General features: G+C 56.5%; 1 protein-coding gene across 5 annotated transcripts in view; it reads left to right on the forward strand.

Annotated features, from left to right (window-relative positions):
• Positions 1 to 18,879, forward strand: part of MYO7A (myosin VIIA) — an 84,951-nt gene that overhangs the window by 33,008 nt on the left and 33,064 nt on the right. For all 5 annotated transcript variants that reach the window (XM_041730372.1, XM_041730369.1, XM_041730368.1 and 2 more), the window contains 13 exons: positions 66 to 208; positions 480 to 593; positions 1,981 to 2,134; positions 2,586 to 2,662; positions 3,280 to 3,399; positions 4,174 to 4,316; positions 5,018 to 5,228; positions 5,732 to 5,867; positions 7,601 to 7,707; positions 13,616 to 13,753; positions 15,463 to 15,621; positions 16,014 to 16,106; positions 18,331 to 18,425. In XM_041730372.1, the coding sequence (XP_041586306.1) occupies positions 66 to 208; positions 480 to 593; positions 1,981 to 2,134; positions 2,586 to 2,662; positions 3,280 to 3,399; positions 4,174 to 4,316; positions 5,018 to 5,228; positions 5,732 to 5,867; positions 7,601 to 7,707; positions 13,616 to 13,753; positions 15,463 to 15,621; positions 16,014 to 16,106; positions 18,331 to 18,425 (1,690 nt within the window). The remainder of the gene's footprint in view (positions 1 to 65; positions 209 to 479; positions 594 to 1,980; positions 2,135 to 2,585; positions 2,663 to 3,279; positions 3,400 to 4,173; positions 4,317 to 5,017; positions 5,229 to 5,731; positions 5,868 to 7,600; positions 7,708 to 13,615; positions 13,754 to 15,462; positions 15,622 to 16,013; positions 16,107 to 18,330; positions 18,426 to 18,879) is intronic.

An 18,879-nucleotide genomic window follows, 5' to 3' on the forward strand; every position in this document is an offset into this window, starting at 1 on the left:
TCAGAGTGGGGCTGGGTGGCTGGGTGGGTGCTGACCTTGCCCATGACCCTCTCCCCACCCTGAAGCATTTGGGAATGCCAAGACCATCCGCAACGACAACTCCAGCCGCTTTGGGAAGTACATCGATATTCACTTCAACAAGCGGGGTGCCATCGAGGGCGCCAAGATCGAGCAGTACCTGCTGGAGAAGTCCCGTGTCTGTCGCCAGGTGGGCCGGAGTGGAGGGCAGAGCTGCACCAACACAGGACCCCCAGCCTCGAGGGGTAGGGGAGGAGGAGGGAGAGGGCCCCATGGTCTGGATCGTCCCTATGCTGCTGCCCCCTTACTGTGGTGCCGGAATTCCCGCCATGAAACCTGCCCACAGGGGCTTTTTGCCAAAGTCATCTGTTAAAATAGTAAATCATGTTTCATCTTGATCCTCTGGTTTCTGATGCCTCCCCCTGCCTCTATCCCCCAACACCTTGTGCCCACATTTTCAGGCCCCTGATGAAAGAAATTACCATGTGTTCTATTGCATGCTGGAGGGCATGAGTGCGGATCAGAAGAAGAAGCTGGGCCTCGGCCAGGCCACAGACTATAACTACTTGGCTATGGTGAGACCCGGGCAGGGCGTCCAGGGAGGGGGACCCCCATCCCAGCGAGGCCGGGGACAGCCCCCTGGCTGCTCGCCAGCTCCAGACCTGGTGGGTGGGAACCTCTGAGTGGGCTTTCCCTGTCCCCAGGCCTACCCCAGGGACTTGTATGTGCCCTAGGGCTTGTCCCCCACTTGGGCACAATCCACCTGCACATGCACCTAGATGAATTATACCCCTAGATACACATGTTCCTAAATGTATGTAGGCATCCTAGACCTGGGGACATGTAGACACACGTGCCGGACCTGCCAGCATACCCACACTGTTAGTTCGGTCTTTGAGGGCATGAAGACTAGGACCTCTGCTGGGCCCCCTAGGACTGGAGGACACAGGCTGTTGCAGCTTCAGCCTCGGGGGCTCACTGGTCACAGGGCCCAGGTGCCAGCCTCTTGCTGCTGTCTAGCCACCAAGAAGTGGAATCTGGGGCCATTGCTGCCACCCAGCAGCAGTTGGGTGGGGATGTGTGTACATGGCCGGCTGGCTCAGTGGGGTGGTGGGGATAACCAGCTTCCTTAGCCCTGGGGAGAATCCCTGCCCAGTTGTCTGGGGCTGGGCCACACCAGGCCACAGGGACACAAGGGAGGGATGTAGGACAACAAAGGAGTATGTGTTGTAGGTTTGCAGGCCTCCCCAGACACTTCCTATAGCTGCATGGGAAGCTACACACACACACACACACACACACACACACGCACGCTTGTGGGCACATGTCATCGGGCAGACCCCTATCAGTGCCCTGCCTGTGTGCAGTCACCTCCTTCTGCTCCTCCTGCACTGGGCGGCACTGGTGTGGCCTTTACGTCCCTGAGGGATAGGGTCCAGTGAAGGTGGGAGATGCTAGGGCCTTACTGCTGGGACCACCAGGCTAGAGGACAGGGCAGGACCGGTCTCAGTGATCCAGCTCCTCTCACTCTTGGGAAGAAGGGGCACCCAGGTCCCCTGGGAGTGGTTGTGTTCCCAAAAAGCTCTAGCCAAGGGGCGCCTGAGTAGCTCAGTCTGTTAAGTGTCTGCCTTCAGCTCAGGTCATGATCCCAGAGTCCTGGGATCAAGCCCCACATCGGGCTCCCTGCTCAGCGAGAAGTCTGCTTCTCCCTCTCCCTCTGCCTCTCCCCCTGCTGGTGCTCTCTCTTTCTCTCAAATCTTAAAAAAAAAAAAAAAAAAAAAAAAAAAAAAAAAAGCCCTAGCCAAGAGCTTTCTGGATTTTCTGGAGAGGTCATGGTGCTCACGAGATGAGGTCAGCGCCTGACACCCCAGACTGGCCTGGCCTTCAGCTCAGGCACTGCCCCTCCGGCGGTCCCCACAGCCTTGCTGATGTCCTCCTGGGCCCCCCACCTGTGCCCTGCAGGGTAACTGTACTGTCTGCGAGGGCCGGGAGGACAGCCAGGAGTACGCCAGCATCCGCTCGGCCATGAAGGTGCTCATGTTCACTGACACGGAGAACTGGGAGATCTCCAAGCTCCTGGCTGCCATCCTGCATCTGGGCAACCTGCAGTATGAGGGTGAGGCCCCGACGCACACCCCCGCCCCACCCCTGCACCAGGGCCAAGGGCAGCACAGCGCCTAGCCGTCTGCCGGCTACGGCAGCCCACTTTCTGTCCCAGCAGGCACGAACCCTGCCTCACAGGAGCCACGGCTGCCACCAGGAGCTCTGGGAGTCCGGGCTGGAGGAGCATGAGGGGAGGGGGGGTGTGACTGCCAGTGTCTCTACCTGGATGTCTGGCATGGTGCCAGGTGCAGGGCATACGTGGTTCCTACCCTCACGGTGCTTGTAGTTCCTGGTGAGGACATTCATTAAACATCCACTGACCCAGAAAGGCACTTAATCACTGTGTTGGTGGCCTCCGTGTAGAGGGCAGCCCCCCGCCACCCTGAGAGCCTGGCCCTCCTAGCCTGCCCCTCCCCCGACACCCACCCTCATTTGCCTGACCCTGCACCCACTTGCTGTGACAGCCCGGACATTTGAAAACCTGGATGCCTGTGAGGTCCTCTTCTCTCCGTCCCTGGCTACAGCAGCATCCCTGCTCGAGGTCAGTATCTGGCCTTCAGTCCCCAGAGCTGCTTCGGTTTCTCTGAGAGGGGTGGTTGTGGCTCAGGTTGAGGGGAATGAGCACGTGGGAACTTGGCAGCTAGGGCCCTCTGGGAGAGTTCTAGAAGTTCAATATAGAGAACCAACTGTGTGCAGGATCTGTGCTGGACATGGGTCTCAGAGGAGGAGTGGAGCCCAGTGCCTGGGAACCTCGCTGCCGTAGCCCCCCTCCCACTCACCCCTACCCCCTGGGGGTGGTGTGGGGCACAAGGGACCCTGGGTAAGTCAGTCTGTCAGTAGAGGCTTTCTAGGCTCTGCCCTGAGTTGGAAAACTGGGATGAATAAAGCCAGAGTCTGGGCCAGTCCTGAGAGGACCAGGTAACATGCTGGGGGGTGAGGAGGCTGTCAAGGAGAGAGCAGTCCTTCCAGGCAGCATTTGGGTGGGGGCTGATGGCTGTGGGGCTGTGGGGCTGTGGGGCTGTGGGGAAGGGCATTCGCAGTGGAGGGAATGGTCTGAGCAAGGCCTGGTTGGACAGCGGGTAGGGAGTTCTCGGGTGTGGGTGGAGGGAGGGATGGGCCATGGGTGGTTGGGCAAACACCTGGATGTTGTTCCATCAGGTGAACCCCCCAGACCTGATGAACTGCCTGACTAGCCGTACACTCATCACCCGTGGGGAGACCGTGTCCACCCCACTCAGCAGGGAGCAGGCGCTGGATGTGCGAGATGCCTTTGTCAAGGTGGGCCTTTGTGGCGTGGCGCTGGCTCTCTCTGCCCCTTGTGTTAGGTTGTTGATCTGCGCAGGAGTTGAGTAGTGCATGGAATCAGAAGGACATCTGGGCCTTGAGGCCTGCCTGAGTTGGGTCCAGGCTCTGGCCACTGGCTTTCTGGGGGGCCTGAACGAGAGTCTGCCTCTTCCTGAGCTCTGTTCATCCTACAAGGGGCTGCGTCTTGTGTCCCTCAGAAGCCCTGCCAGCCTTGGTCCCCTTATGTCCTCTATCCTGGCCTGCTCTGCTCTCTAGCCCCATGGGCCTCATGCTGAGTTGTATTCTTTGGCTACTAAGTCTGCTGTGCTATTCCTAGCCCAGAGGATGCCCTCTCTGGTCTTTCCAAAGAAGACACTGAAGATGGGGTGGGTCGGGTAGAGAGGGCCCCCAGTCCTTCCTGTTCCCACACTCACGAGTTTGCTAGCCATTGAGCCCCTGCCATGCACCAGATTCTGTGCTGGGTTCTGGGACCCTTGAGATGTTCAGAGCTGATAGGGAGACAGAGGTGGATGGAAAGATGGGCCTTTGGGCTGCAAGGTTAGGGAAGGCTTCTTGGCAGAGCTTTGAGAAGGAATAAGAATTGTTCCAGCAGGAAACGGGCTCCAAGGCAGAGGGAACAGCTTGAGTAAAGGCTGGGTGGTTTCAAACAGCAGGGCAGGGGCTGACGAGGCAGTGACGGCCTGGGAGCCCGGGGCCCTGTCCTTGGGAGGGCATGTGCGCCCAGGGGCTGACACAGCCACCTCTCAGGGCATCTACGGGCGGCTCTTCGTGTGGATTGTGGACAAGATCAATGCGGCAATTTACAAGCCCCCCTCCCAGGAAGTGAAGAGCTCTCGCAGGTCCATCGGCCTCCTGGACATCTTTGGCTTCGAGAACTTTGCTGTGAACAGGTACCATGAGCAACTCTACTCTGTGGGAGTTTTTTTTCCACAACAGGGACAGAACAGGTGTCACATCTCTGCCTTCAGACTACACATAGTGAGCGGCGAGCGCGCTCTCCCGGGCTGCTGGAGAGTTTGCGTCTGGTCATCTCTCACCCTGCTTCCTGTGTGTCCCCTCCAGTGCCGGGGTCAGCTGAGGCCAGCTGGGGTGGTGGGCAGAAGGCTCCTACACCGTAGGGACACTCCAGGCCCTGCTGTAATCTGCCTAGGTCCAAGCTGCAAGGTGCCTTGAAGCAGTTGAGGCCGAGCCACATTCGGGGTCCCACACTTCCTTGAAGGGCCATTCTTGGGGGCCGTGTCAGGGGCAGAGGGACAGAGCAGCCCCAGGGTGATCCTGGGGCTGGCAGCAGCCGCTCTGCTTGCCTTGCCCACCCCCCCCCCCCGTCCCCCTCACCACCTGTGTGACCCCTGGCAAGTCACTTCAGTTCCTGTAACATTTGGACATCTCAAAGCTCCCCGTAACCCCTCCATCCCTTCTGACTCCTTCTGACTCAGTGTCCCCTTCTGTAGCTGCGGGGCAGGGGACTGGGCCACGCTGCCAGCCTCAGAGGCTGGGGAGGGTGTGCTGGGAACACAGCGTGGCCAAGGGCATGCCAAGCAAAGGGCCCAGGCCTGCTCAGCCCCTCCCCCGTCCCCTGCATGCCCCGCAGCTTCGAGCAGCTCTGCATCAACTTCGCCAATGAGCACCTGCAGCAGTTCTTCGTGCGGCACGTGTTCAAGCTGGAGCAGGAGGAGTACGACCTGGAGAGCATCGACTGGCTGCACATCGAGTTTACCGACAACCAGGACGCCCTGGACATGATCGCCAACAAGCCCATGAACATCATCTCCCTCATCGATGAGGAGAGCAAGTTCCCCAAGGTGCACCTGCCCCCTGTTGGGAGCCTGTGCAAAACCTCCCCTCTCTCTGAGCCTTGGCTTCACTCATCAGTAAAATGGACCCAATGATCTGTGCCTGCCAGCATGGCTCTGAGGCCAGTGCAGGTGCATTATTTGACATTTGGGGATCACCTGTGGTCCACGGGGTCCTGGACCTGAACGGTGAAGATCTCAGCACATAGCTGGCCCAGAACAGGTGCTGCAGACATGGGATGTGTCTCGCAATGGGGGAGGGACTGCTCCCATGATCTTCGGTGTGGGAAAGAGATTTTTCTAAACTGGACTGCATGCTGATCTACCCACTTAATAGATGGCAAAGTGGAGGCCCAGGGTGCTCCTGTGTGGCATACAAATAAAGGGGGGAGCTCTGAGAAAGACAGAAGAGGAGGTGCACAGGCCTAGGCAACAAAGGCAGGAGGAGCTGGGGGAGAGTGGAGGAGGGGTGGGGAGAGAGGAGTGCTGACCATGGCTGTCGGTTCCTGCAGGGGACAGACACCACCATGTTGCATAAGTTGAACTCCCAACACAAGCTGAACTCCAACTACATCCCCCCCAAGAACAACCACGAGACTCAGTTCGGGATCAACCACTTTGCAGGCGTCGTCTACTATGAGAGCCAAGGTATAAGCACGCTGGCGGGGGCTGGCGTCTCCTGGCCTGGGCCCTCTCCGACCCTCGCCCGTCTCCCACCCAGGATGGGGTAGGGGCTGAAGTCCAGAGCGGGAAAGGGTCTTAGGGAACACTGGGCCCAGTGCTCTTTCTTTCTCTTAGAAATTTTAATAAATGGTGGCTAAGTATATGTGATACAAGATGTACTGTTGTAACAGTATTTAAGGCTACATTGGTATTAAGTATATTCATAATGTGCCACCATCCCCACTGTCCATCTCCAGATGGACATATTTTATTTATTTATTCATTCATCTCTCGATGCACATTTGGGTTGTTTCCACGTTTTAGCTCCCATGAATTGTGCTGCTACAAATATGGGTTTACAAGTATCTGTCCAAGACCCTGCGTTCCATTCTTTTGGATGGGCTCAGTGCTCCTTTGTGCAGATGGGGAAGCTGAGGCTCACAAGGCAAAGTTACCTGTCTTCCCATGACCTTGCCCATTAGGTGCCATGCCAGGCCTAGAACCAGCCCCAGGACCCACTAAACCTCTTTCATCAGCAAGACCAAGCGTGAACTTTGGAGGGGATGCATCCTCTGTGCTGCTGGGACAAGCAGGTCATTTAAAAGCTAGAGGTGAAGCAGCGAGTCAGGTCACAGTCAGGGTTACCCCACTTGGAATCTTGCAGACTGTCTTTGCCACTCGGCCCCCACCACCCTGCTCTAACGGGCTGCCTTGGATGAGCCTCAGCTGCTGTGTGCGTCTATACTGAGCTCTTGTGTTCAGCCTCCAAGGGTTCCACCTGCAGTCAAAGGCCAGTGAAATTCAAAACAAACAAGCAAAGAGCCACTGGTTTCATACTTCCTTGTTGAATTGTCCAGAAGGCTGACAAGTGTATCAGTGAGCCATGCTGCAGGGATGGACTCTGAAGCCTGCCCAGCCCTCCCTCAAATAGTAGACTGGGAGATCCAAATTTGCTGTTAAAAAAGAGGAGGCTGGGGATCCCTGGGTGGCGCAGCGGTTTGGCGCCTGCCTTTGGCCCAGGGCGCGATCCTGGAGACCCGGGATCGAATCCCATGTCGGGCTCCCGGTGCATGGAGCCTGCTTCTCCCTCTGCCTGTGTCTCTGCCTCTCTCTCTCTGTGACTAAAATAGATAGATAGATAGATAGATAGATAGATAGATAGATAGATAGATAGATAGGAGGCCAACATTAAGTTTGAAGGATTGGGGAGCAAACAAATGTCTGTTGTTAGGAGTAACAGAGGATCGTGTTTTTCAATTCAACCAACCTTCCCTGAGATCTGTTGTGTATCAGGCTTCATGCTGTTGCTGAGGACACAGATGGGAAAATTGAGTGGACTCTGCACAGTTACAAAATTATAGAATGTTAGATCTGGGGGGACGTAAGGTTTATCTACTTTATGGACTTAAAAATGGGGACTGGAGAGGGAAATGACTTGCCTAAGGTCTCTGAACACTTCTGTCCACAAGCCAGGGCAGCCTGAGTCCTATGGGGGAAGGGGTGCTGCTTCCCTGCGGCGCTCTCCATCAGGCATCCCCAGCCCTCGGCCAGTCTGTCTTCCACCACCACCACCACCCCCAGCAAGACCTCCCCGCTGCCATTAACCAGTTCCTAACTCCTCAGGCTCTCACACTGTGGGTTTGAGGAGTGGCTGGGTTTTGTCAGGTGGAGGCTGGCAGGTGTCACGGTGTGACCGACCTCTTCTTGGCACTGCCCAGGCTTCCTGGAGAAGAACCGGGACACCCTGCATGGAGACATCATCCAGCTGGTCCACTCCTCCAGAAACAAGTTCATCAAGCAGATCTTCCAGGCTGATGTCGCCATGGTAATGTTGGGGTGGGGTCCCTATGGGGCAGGAAGGGCCCCCAGAGGCCAGGCTGGCACCCAGGCCCACCCTTGTCCGACAGCCTCAGCTGAGCTCTTCTGGTCGCAGAGTAGGGGCAGTGCTTTGCTGTGGCTCCAGGAGGTGCCTGGGGGCCTCTGCCATCGTCCCATCTGGTCCTCCTGCTTTACTGACTGGGGGGTGTGGGGGGACAAGGCCCGAAGAAGGGTGACACGAGAGGTCACAGAGCACAGCCTGATCAGGACATGGGTCACCATGGAGGGCCCCCCAGCTGGACCTCCAGCAGCTCTCAGGGAGCCTGGAGGAGGGAGCCCATCCAGCGTTGAGGACGCGGATAGATGTGGTTATTCAGGGAGACATGCACAGAGGGCGAGGGCGAGGGCGAGGGCGCCCCAGCCCTGGGCCCGTGCAGGGGTGCAGCACGTCCCACCCTCGGCTTGTCCTCCGTCCCTCGAGGGGTGGCCTGGCAGCCTTGCTTCCCGCGTGGTGGTGTGCCTTTGTATCTCGGACTTTCCTCCTGTCCCGTGGCCTCCTGAGGGGGCGCAGAGGGACTCACGGGGAGGGCAGCGCGGCTGCCCCGGGGCTCCTGCTCTCTCCCTGCTGGATTTTGCTCTGTTTTCTGACCCGCCACGTTCTCCTTGCCCCCGACCCCGTCTGGGCCCGCACTGTGGTTCCTGCTGTAGTTTCTCTGTGGTTACTCATCGGGCACTCTTCGCCAGTCGGCAGCTTCCGGGAAGGTAAAAGACCCTGCCAGGCCTCAGTGGCCCCCGGGGCTGGGTGTGGCCTCCGGCCCCGGGGCACTGAGGCTTGGAGAAAGGCCGGCTTTTTCTTTTCTTTTTTTCTTCTTTTGTGTTTTTTCTTTTTTCTTTTTGTGTTTTTTCTTTTCTTTTTTCTTTTGTGTTTTTTTCTTTTTTCCTTTTGTGTTTTTTTTTTGTGTTTTTTCTTTTTCTTTCTTTTGTGCTTTTTGTGGAGTGGTTTGTGGAGTGGTTTTGTTGCTTTGTTTCTTGAGTTGTGTGAACTGTGAGCATCTCAGTTTCTTAAAGGAAGAAACTGAGTCCTAGAAAAAGAGGCGAGACTTGCAGAGTGAGCCAGGGGCAGAGCCAGGGCTTTGTTCCAGGTCTCCTTAGTCTCTCTGCGGTGTCAGGACCTGCTGCTTCCTCCAGGCCCCGCTGAGTGCCTCTGTGTCCATGGCTTGGTCAGATCCCCCGATAACCTTGCAGAGCTGGAGGGGCAGGTGATATTTTCTGCATTTTGCAGATGGGGGACTGAAGCTCTGAGATAGGAGGTGACATCCCGAGGCTCAGTATCCCGGGGAAGTCATCACCCCTAGACCTCCGTAGGCCCTGGAATGGCATCCGGGATGTGTCTACCCACCACCTTCGGGTCATGCTCCCAAGATGCTTTAGACCTCAAGGGTGCCGGTTACCCCCCCAGCAGCACCTTGGCTTTGCCATCCCTTTGCATTTCTCCCTCTTCTCAGCCCTCCTTTTCCTCTCTGCCCAGTACCGATGTCTTCTCACATGTGGTCTTAACTCTGAGTCTCCCTTCCTTCCTGCATGTCTGGCATCCCCCTGCTGCCCAGGGCCTCACGGAGTTCCACAACAGTCCACTAAAGCCGCAGCTGCAGAGCAGGGTACCTGCAATGTCCAGAGCAGGGAGTGTGACTGGATGGTAGCCTCTGTCCTTGGCCCATGGCCTGGCCCTGGGACCCCACCTCTCAGGCCAACACTTTGACCTCTCTGAACCCCAGGTCCTCTACCTGTAATGTGGGGATGATACTAACTACTCACGAGGGTGCAGTGAGCAGGGAATGAGGTGAGAAATGTAGGTGGCTGGCTCACAGCCTGGCCCAGAAAAGAAAATTATAATCAAGATCAAACGTGTCACTGTTGTGTCCTAACTCTGTGTTCCAAAACTCCCTCCAGAGTGAGCCATTTCTGGAGACCCTGGGGTCTTTCACTTGGACCTCTCCATGGTTCCTCAATAAGTGGGTTCTAGTCCCAGGGTCCAGGGGAAGAAGCCTCAGAACAGGAAAGTTCGTGGAGAGGTCCCACCTCCAGGTGCTTTGGAAGGAGAGGAGAGGGGGCAGGGAGAGAAGATGAGGTTCAGTGATCTTCCAGGACTGCCTACAATCAGGAGGAATGGCTCAGCTTGGAGGGGGTGGGCTGGAGACCAGAGAAAAGAGGAAAGAGTGGGAAAGAGCCCAGGGACACACCTGTCTCACCAGTGCCGCCACCCTGTCATATGTGGGCCTTGGTGGGGACTGCTGGGTGCGGGAGCTTCTGGCCTCTGGAGCCCCCCATGGCAGGGGCCTCACACTCGCCCTATCAGCAGCTAGGCCACAGTGTTGGCCTGAGAGGTGGGGTCCCAGGGCCAGGCCATGGGCCAAGGACAGAGGCTACCATCCAGTCACACTCCCTGCTCTGGACATTGCAGGTACCCTGCTCTGCAGCTGCGGCTTTAGTGGACTGTTATGGAACTCCGTGAGGCCCTGGGCAGCAGGGGGATGCCAGACATGCAGGAAGGAAGGGAGACTCAGAGTTAAGACCACATGTGGTCTCCAAGTCCTGTGACACAGGAGACTTTGATCCGGTCTGTGTCAGAGAAGCATGGGAACTCATCCAGAGTCACACACAAGTGAGGGCTAAGGGGAAGCTTTGCAAGTCCCTGCTCTTTGTCACCGTACAATGCTGTCATCCCTTGGAAAGAACCCATGTTCTGTGACTGCTGGAAGCCTGATGGCTCTGTTAGAGGAACATAGAAATCGATTTGGTGAAGTGTGAAGTATTAAGTCACAGTTTATCGATGACAGTGCTTTCCTCGGGGTGGAAGCCCATACCACCTCCTACCAGTAATCCAAACCTGCGTCCTATGCTCATCTCCAAGCCCCAAATTTCCATCTTTTGACTCTTGCGTCTGCCTCCCCAAGTGGCCCTGGGCGGCCCCAGCCCAGCCAGTGCTGCTGGAGGGACCAGCCAAGCCACGAGGACAGTGGTTCTTCCAGGCCATCAAGCACCCTGATCAGTGTCTAATGCCAGTCACATGTCCCCAGGCCCGGAGTCCACAGGACTCTTATTCATGCTTTATGCAGGTGGCTTCCTCTGCCTGCGTCTCCTAGCCCCGTGCACAGCACGCTCAGGTGTCTGCCCCTCAGGCCTCCCTGGAGAGTCATTTAACACTGAGCTTTGGACTTTCCACTCTTGCCTTTACCCTATTTCCAAATGCCTGCAGATAATCCCAGCAAACAATGAATATCATAAAGGACCACCATTCCGCTCAGTGAAATAAAACGGAATCAGAAACCCTGGTAGCCAGGAAGTGAGAGTGGACTGTGCACTCAGCTCCCCTTCACACGGGCCTGCCCTCCGGCACAAATGGTAACGGAGTGCCCACTCTATGCCAGACCTCGTCCTGCGTCCTCAGGACAGAGTAGTGAGCAGAACAGAAAAATACCCTCTGTCCTCATGAAACATTCTTACTTTCTGGCAGAAGGGAGAAATAGCTAATAAGCAGGTAAATAAGTACATATATATAGTGTGTCAGTGGTGATACAGAAGATGGAGAAAAATTGAGGAGGGAGAAGTGCTGGAGGTGGGGCTTTGCCATGTTGAGTAGGGGGGAGCAGGAAAGGCCTTACTGGGAAGTTGATGAGGAGGTGACCGTGCCAGCCATGTGCATTTGGAGGAGAAGCACGGTGGGGAGAAGAAAGAGCAAGTGCAAAGCCATTGGGCCTGCCTCACGTGCCCAACATTCATAGGAGAGCATGGAGGTGGGCTGGCTGGAAGGGTGGAGGGACCAGAGGTAAAAAGGCCCAGACCCCGCAGGACATCATCCGTCCTTGCAAGGACCTCGGTGTTCACACGGAGTGAAAGTGGGAGCCATTGCAGGGCTTCAAGTGTGGGGGGTGGGTATGAGTGGATTTGCATTCGAATGGCCTTTCCTGGGCTGCTGTGTCAAGAGTGGAGTGGGGGGGGGGGGGGTGCGGGGTAGTAGGAGGTACAGAAGCAGGGAATCCAGCCTGGAGTTTGCTGCAATAATCTGAGGGAACCATGCTGGTGGCCTGGACAGATGGCAATGGAAAAAGAGGAAAGAAGGTCAGATTCTGCATCTATTTTGGAAATAGAGCCAATAAGATTTCTGACATATTGGATGTAAAAGAAGAGGAATTGGGGCCAGTTCTTAGATTTTGGCCTGAGCAATTGGAAGATATATGTTTTTAGGAGCCTGTAGGCACCAGGAGCCAGTTCAGGAAAGGGTTGCTGGTAGTTACTTGTGCCAGGCTCTGGGCCACAGCAGAAAACAAAGCAGACCTGCCTGTCCTCACTAGGCTCACAGCCCAGCGGGGAAGACACAAGTAGTGCGGGGGTGATGTTAGAAACCAAGAAAGGTTTGTACTGTGTGCGCTGTATGGGTGTGCGTGTGTGCGGGTGTGCTCCGCGCTCACTGCGTGTAGAGTGTGTGTCCGTGTCTGGGCTGTGTGTGTGCTCAGGGCAGGGCTCTAACGCAGGCTGGGTAAGGCCAGGACCGGAGTTGTGGCTCATGCGGTGCTGTGGCTGGATCGGGTTCTGGGACCAAAAGGAACCCCTGAAAAAAGACCAGTGGTTGACAAAGGTTAGGGGCCAGGAAGAGTTGATTCAAAGGAGCAGCGCAAGGGCGTGCTGGGGTCACAGACCTGACATTCACCCTATGCCAATGCAGAGACCGCCCTGCTTCCCTTTGCAAAATCCTAGAATAGGTTCCAAATGACATTAAAACAGAAACCTGACAAATTTTAGAATAGCAAGTATCTGCTGTTTCCCAGCAAGTTCCATGTCTGTCTGGGGCATATGGTCCAACTGTGGTATGTGTTAGATACCTCGGCCTCCCCACACACACCTCACACATCTACACCTGCACCCCTGGCTGTCAGTGCTACAGGATATCAGATAAAGTTAGGTCTCATTTAAAATATAAAATCTTACAATAATAATTCAATTCACTAATAAGAAATTCTCACACAAATGAAGCTGCCAAGGAAATTAACAACATTAAAATACTATGGAGTTGAGTCTGATTTCTAGGTGCAGTCTCATAGGGTTGGTCTGAGATGTTCTACTTCCTTGACCAGGTACCTCCCCCAGCACCCCCATGTCATTTCATGGTATGCTGAGAGGGGGACCCCAACAGGGGAGGGGGTCCTAGCCAGCTCACCCAGATAGCAGCCAGGGGAGCTCAGAGCCTCTGGGCCTTAGGGCCATGTGGTGGGAGGCCAGCTGCCTGCCTTCTTAGGAGGCTTATCTGGGCCTGCTGCTGACGGGCTAATCCTGCAGGGAAGGGAGAGGGCACAAGGCCCTACACCCCTGCCCCCCAACACACACAGCTTCCCAGGCTGCTGCTTCCTGAGACATGCTCTGCGCCCACCCTCGTTGCAGCCCTGTCAGCTAGTTAGGTGACACTATTCCCATTTAGGAAACCGGCTCAGTGCTGTTTAGTGATCTGTGCAAGGTCACACAGGAGGTGGAGGAGGGGCTGGGGTCTGAATGTAGGCCTGTGTGACCATCTCTAGAGAGGACTCAGAGTCCTGAAGTGATCAAGTTCGGCTGCTCATTTATTCCCGGCAAGGCAGGATGGAGACTGCGAGGGGCTGGGCCTTGGGAGAGTCATCCAGCCACCACAGGGGGAACTCACCCCCCCAGTAGCACTCCTCCAGACCCAGGTCCCAGGAGTGCCCCAGGGGGTACACCTGAGGTCGAGCGTCAGCCCAGATGAGGCCAGTCACAGGAAAGCCCCAAGTGCCCTGCTAGCCTACTTCCCTGGGGCCCTGAGCCTGCTGACCTCCCCTCCTGCTTCCCTTCCCAGAGGGGGGGTGGCATGGGTCAGCCCCTCCCATCACCGTGGTCCGTCCCCCCAGGGCGCCGAGACAAGGAAGCGCTCGCCCACACTCAGCAGCCAGTTCAAGCGGTCGCTGGAGCTGCTGATGCGCACCCTGGGTGCCTGCCAGCCCTTCTTCGTGCGCTGCATCAAGCCCAATGAGTTCAAGAAGCCCATGGTGAGTGGCCTGTTCCCCGGAGCAGCCGGCGGGGGACCAGCCTGCGGCAGGTGGAGGCCCTGGGCAGGGCGCAGGGTGGGAGCTGGGCTGAGACTCTGTTTTCTTTGGGAAACAGCAAGGCACCTAAGGGGCTCCTAGAACAAGTTCTGACTTCACTGGAGTAGCAGGTCCCCCAGAAGAGCCTGGACTCCACTGTGTGCTCAGTGCGGTTTCAAATCCTGATTCTGCCTGTTTCAGCTGGACTTACCTCCTGAGGGCGGTTCATGTCCTCTGCGTACAGTCAGCCTGGGTTCCTGCCACGGCCCTGACCCTGAAAGCCCCCTCTCCTTTGGTCCAGCTAACCACCACCTCCTCCTTGAAGCCTTCCCAGATTCCTCTGACTGGTTGGAGATGTTTTCATTTTTTGACTCCGCCAAATCACATTTATTGAGCCTTTACTGTGTGTCCAGATTCTCTCACAGCCCTACTCAACCTTCCCAACAGCCTGGGAAGGAGGGACCTTCATGGTCCTACATTTGAGATGTGTGACTGCAGACTCAGGGAGGTTAAGGGGCTTCAGCCTATAAGCTGGGAGCCTGGGCCACCCCTCATTCAAGCCCTTTCTTTCCACAGCTCTGGGAAGTGTTGTTTACCATAAAGCTCTTTCCAGAGGCCCAGGGGGAAGCTGGGGCCCTGAGGTGTCTGGGGAGGGATGGAGGGAGGGACGGAGGGAGGCCAGGGCTGGGCCAGGGAAAGTGCCTGGAGGAGAGGAAACAGGTGGCGGAAGTCAGCCAGCTGTGTGCTGGCCCTGCCCCCAGCCTGAAAACATTTCCCAGGGTGGACTGGCCTGTCCCCCATGAGGACTGGGTCTGCAGGGGCATGAGGGTTACAGAGGGCTCTAGCTCCCCATCTAGGGCAGGAGGTCTGGGGGGATGAGGCCAGGGCCCTGCCAAGGTAGTTGGCTACCCTCTTTCTTGTTCTCAGATGCTTCTAGAACTTTCTCTGGGCCCAGACCTCAGCATCTGTTGCCTCAACCTCATTGGTCTCCTGTCTCTTTGTTCCAGTCACCCTCCCAACTGCAGTGAGAGCAGTAGGTCTCAAATGTAACTCTGACCTGGTCACTCCCTGCTGCCTCCCTAGCCTGGCCTCTGAGGCTCTCTCCAGTCCCTCTCCGACCTACTGCCCTCACAAAAATGACTTTGTGCCCATGAGGAAAAAAATGTCTTTTCTTTAAGGTGTCTTACTGCCAGCAGCCAGAAATTGTCTGAAGAGCTACAGATCTACGTGGCTGTGATATGAAAGGCATGCCCTGGGGTTGTACAGGCACCCATCACGGGCACAACCGTGATCTTGGCACGTGTTAGCCTCCTCAGTCCCCGTGAAGTCCCTGAACAGGCCCTGTGCTTTTAGGCTTCCACACCTTTGCCCATGTTCACCCTGCCGCCTCCAGTGCCCTTTCTCCTGACAGGGTTAGAGCAAAGACCGCCTCCTCCATGAAGCCCCCTCTAGGTATCCCAGGGGGAGTTAAGCTGCTTCTCCTCTGTGTCCCCAGAGCGTGCAGCTTGCCCCATGTGAGGGTTCCATTTTGTGCTGCTAAGTAAGTTCTATATGGGTTCAGTCTGCCTTGGTCCTCGTCTGCTGTGTGGCTGGGGAAATAATGCAGAGCAGGGCTGAGCTCCAGCAGGAGCCTCCAGCGCTGATGCCCTTGGCTCCGGCCGGCCGTCCCACAGCTGTTCGACCGGCACCTGTGTGTGCGCCAGCTGCGGTACTCAGGGATGATGGAGACCATCCGGATCCGCCGGGCTGGCTACCCCATCCGCTACAGCTTCGTGGAGTTTGTAGAGCGGTACCGCGTGCTGCTGCCCGGAGTGAAGCCCGCCTACAAGCAGGTACGGGGCTGGGGACAGAGCTGAGCCCTTCTTATTGGGACAGTGTGCTGGGCTCGACGAGAGCTCGGCCACCTCACGTATGGCTGGGAAGATCGGGGATGAGCCAATAGAGGGCTTCCAAGGGCTTGGGTCACCATGCTCAACTGGCATGGACTTCACACACATGGCGTAGTGGACAAGATCAGCGCCACCAAGTGGCTCCTAGATGTTAGACACGAGAGGGTTTTACAATCATCAGGCTCAGCTAAGGGTCAGAGAAGGCGGGACTCAGCCAGGGACACACAGCGGGTCGGGGCAGAGCTAGAGGAAGAGTCCTGCCTCCTGGCCTTGGGACGGACACTCAGGCGGCCTTCTCCCTGGTCGGGCTGCCCATTCCCTTGTGTACCTCCTAGGACGACCTTCGGGGGACATGCCAACGCATGGCTGAGGCTGTGCTGGGCACCCACGATGACTGGCAGATTGGCAAAACCAAGATCTTCTTGAAGGTGAGCATAGCCTCTGTCTCTAGCGGCCTTGTGGATCTGTGAAATCCCCATGACAGTGGGGACAGGGTCCTAGGGACTTCTGTAGAGAAGCTGCACATCAGGTGGGTCAGTGTGTGTGTGTGTGTGCGCACATGCGCGTGTGCCGGGGTGGGGGGCTTCGTGATCTTCCTGCCCTGCTGTCTGTGAGAGGGAGGGGGGATTAGGCCTCCTCCGTGGGGGAGGGGAAATTGGTTTTAAGACCAATTTAAAGTCTGGTTGGGGGGTGATGTGAGGCCAGAGGTGGTTCACCAGGGATCCAATCAAGACCCTGCCCTTGGACTTTGGGCAGCTCGTTGGCCCTTTCTGAGCCTCATTGTCCCCTCTGTGAAATGGGATGTGTTTGGGGCTCTTGAGTATACCTTTAGGCCCCCTCCTGGGATTTTCTGCCTGGCAGGTTCATCTGGAGCTGCCCCCTCCCTCTATCCTCTGCAGGGGCCTGTTCCCACCCTCCCTGAGCAGCCCCTGGAGCTCAATGGGGCTGGACTTCAGGATGGGGCAGTTGGAAAGGGGGTAGGGCTGGAAGCAGGAAGCTGGGCCATGCGGCGTCTTGGCCTTGGAGTAGAGTTTGCTGGGAGTTGGCGGTGGCCCTGGCAGCTGCAGCAGGGACAGCGTGACCTCCCAGCCCGCCTTCTTCCCCTTTTCCATTTCTGCTGTGCTAGATTTCTGTCTGTCCTGGGCGATGGACGGCTCCTTCCTCTAGTGGGTGGGTGGGGCCCCAGCACTGGGGATAGCTGGAGGGAAGGAAGGAGCCAGCCCAGAGCTGGAGGGAATCTGGAGTCTGGTCTAAATCTTCCTGGCTCGGGGATTGTGGGCCACTCCCTTCGTTTCCCCAGGCCTTCATTTCTTCATCAGAAAAATATGTCAGCCATTCCCTGCCTGCACAAATCACTACTATCATATGCAAAGCGTGTTCTTTGTGCTAGGCCCAGGTGGGGCTTTTTGTCCAGGATCCTTTTTTTTTTTTTTTTTTAAGATTTTATTTATTAATTCATGAGACAGAGAAAAAGGCAGAGACATAGAGGGAGAAGCAGGCTCCCTGCAGGGAGCCTGATGCAGGACTCAAACCTAGGACCCCAAGATCACACCCTGAGTGGAAGGCAGATGCTCAACCACTGAGCCACCCAGGTGCCCCCAGGATCTTATTTAGTCTTCACAGTGGCCCTGGGACATAGGACTGTCACACCCATTTCCGAGGCTCAGCGAGAAGTCAGTTGCCCAGCAGGTGCACCGACCTGGGGTGGAGAGCAGGGCTTCTAGCCTGTGTGGGGAAGGGAGGAAAGGTGGGGAGCACGATGGTGTCCAGGGCCAGACAGTTCTGAGGACTCTCTTCATCCTCACCCTCATCTCCCTGGGCTCTCCAGAAGATTGCTGTCTTTCGAGAGCCCCACACATCTACTTCACATTCATTCATTCATTCATTCATTCAGACAGCCTGGGCTGGCTACTCCTCTGCTAGGTCACATCCACAGTGATGTGGTCCGGGGTATTTGATGATGTGGCTGCCCTGTGAGACTCAGCCACTCCAGGGCAGGGCCCCTGCCTGCTTGGTTCACTGCAGCCCCATCCCAGCACCCAGCACAGTGGTGGCACACGGAGACCTTCCCTTCATCCACACTGAATGCATGAGGAAGTTTTGTCTAATCAAAGTGAGGGTTGGAGGCCCAGAGCTGAGAAGAAGGGAGACCTAGGGAAGTCAGCAGGGCCTAGATTATGGAGGAGACCAGGCTTGAACCCAGGAACCAAGGGTGTCACTTGAAGGTCATGATCAGATTTGTGTTTTAGGAGGACCAGAGCAGGAACGACAGAGGCCAGCAGAGGAATGGCAGTGACCTGGCCTAGATCAGGGATCCATGTGACAGAGACATTTGGAAGAGTGGGGGCTTGGGCAGAGTTGGCCACAGGGATGAAGCCAGTGTGTGCATGGTGGGCTCTCTGACCCCATCCAGTCAGATTAGCCTCCTCCTGCTCCATTTGTGTCACTTCGGCCTCCAAGAAACTGCCACGAGCTGGGTCTGTCCCTGGCACCGTGGGAGGCTATCCCATGGCCAGAGCAGGGCAGGGAGCCCTTGGCCTGGGCTCCAAAGGGAGGAAGAGGGGGACGCTGAGTGGGGCAGCCTCAGCTCTGGACTGAGCTGGGGGCCCTGTGAAGAGGGTGAGGGTGCTGCTCAGGAGCCCTGCACTCCAGGACCACCACGACATGCTGTTGGAGGTGGAGCGGGACAAGGCCATCACCGACAGAGTCATCCTCCTCCAGAAGGTCATCCGGGGGTTCAAAGACAGGTGTGTATCGGGATCAGCTCCCCCACCTCAGCCACATACAGAATTGTGTGCGTGTGCTTGGCTTGCTTCTGTCCCCCTGTGTGAACATTGGGAATGACCACGTACACCTTTGGGCACACATAGGAGCAAGCGCACCTGTGCACAGCATGCACACATGATCATGTGGACACTGACAGGCGCACAGACATGTGACTCACAGACCCACCGTGCTGTGTATGCCCAGTAACGCAACGCACTCCCCTCCATACAAGCACGCACACAGATATATGAGGCACACAGGTGGACGCTCCTGTGTCTCAGATGCCTGATGAAATTTCCCAAGGAGGAAATTTGAGATTTTGTAAATCACAGAACATGTTCTGGATTCCATGTAAGGGGCATGTGTATAGCTGTGACAGTTCATAATTAGGAGTGACTCAGGAATGTGATTTAGGCACCACAAAACTCTACAATC

This window comes from Vulpes lagopus, chromosome 15, assembly GCF_018345385.1.
Source record: "Vulpes lagopus strain Blue_001 chromosome 15, ASM1834538v1, whole genome shotgun sequence".
Lineage (NCBI taxonomy): Eukaryota > Metazoa > Chordata > Mammalia > Carnivora > Canidae > Vulpes > Vulpes lagopus.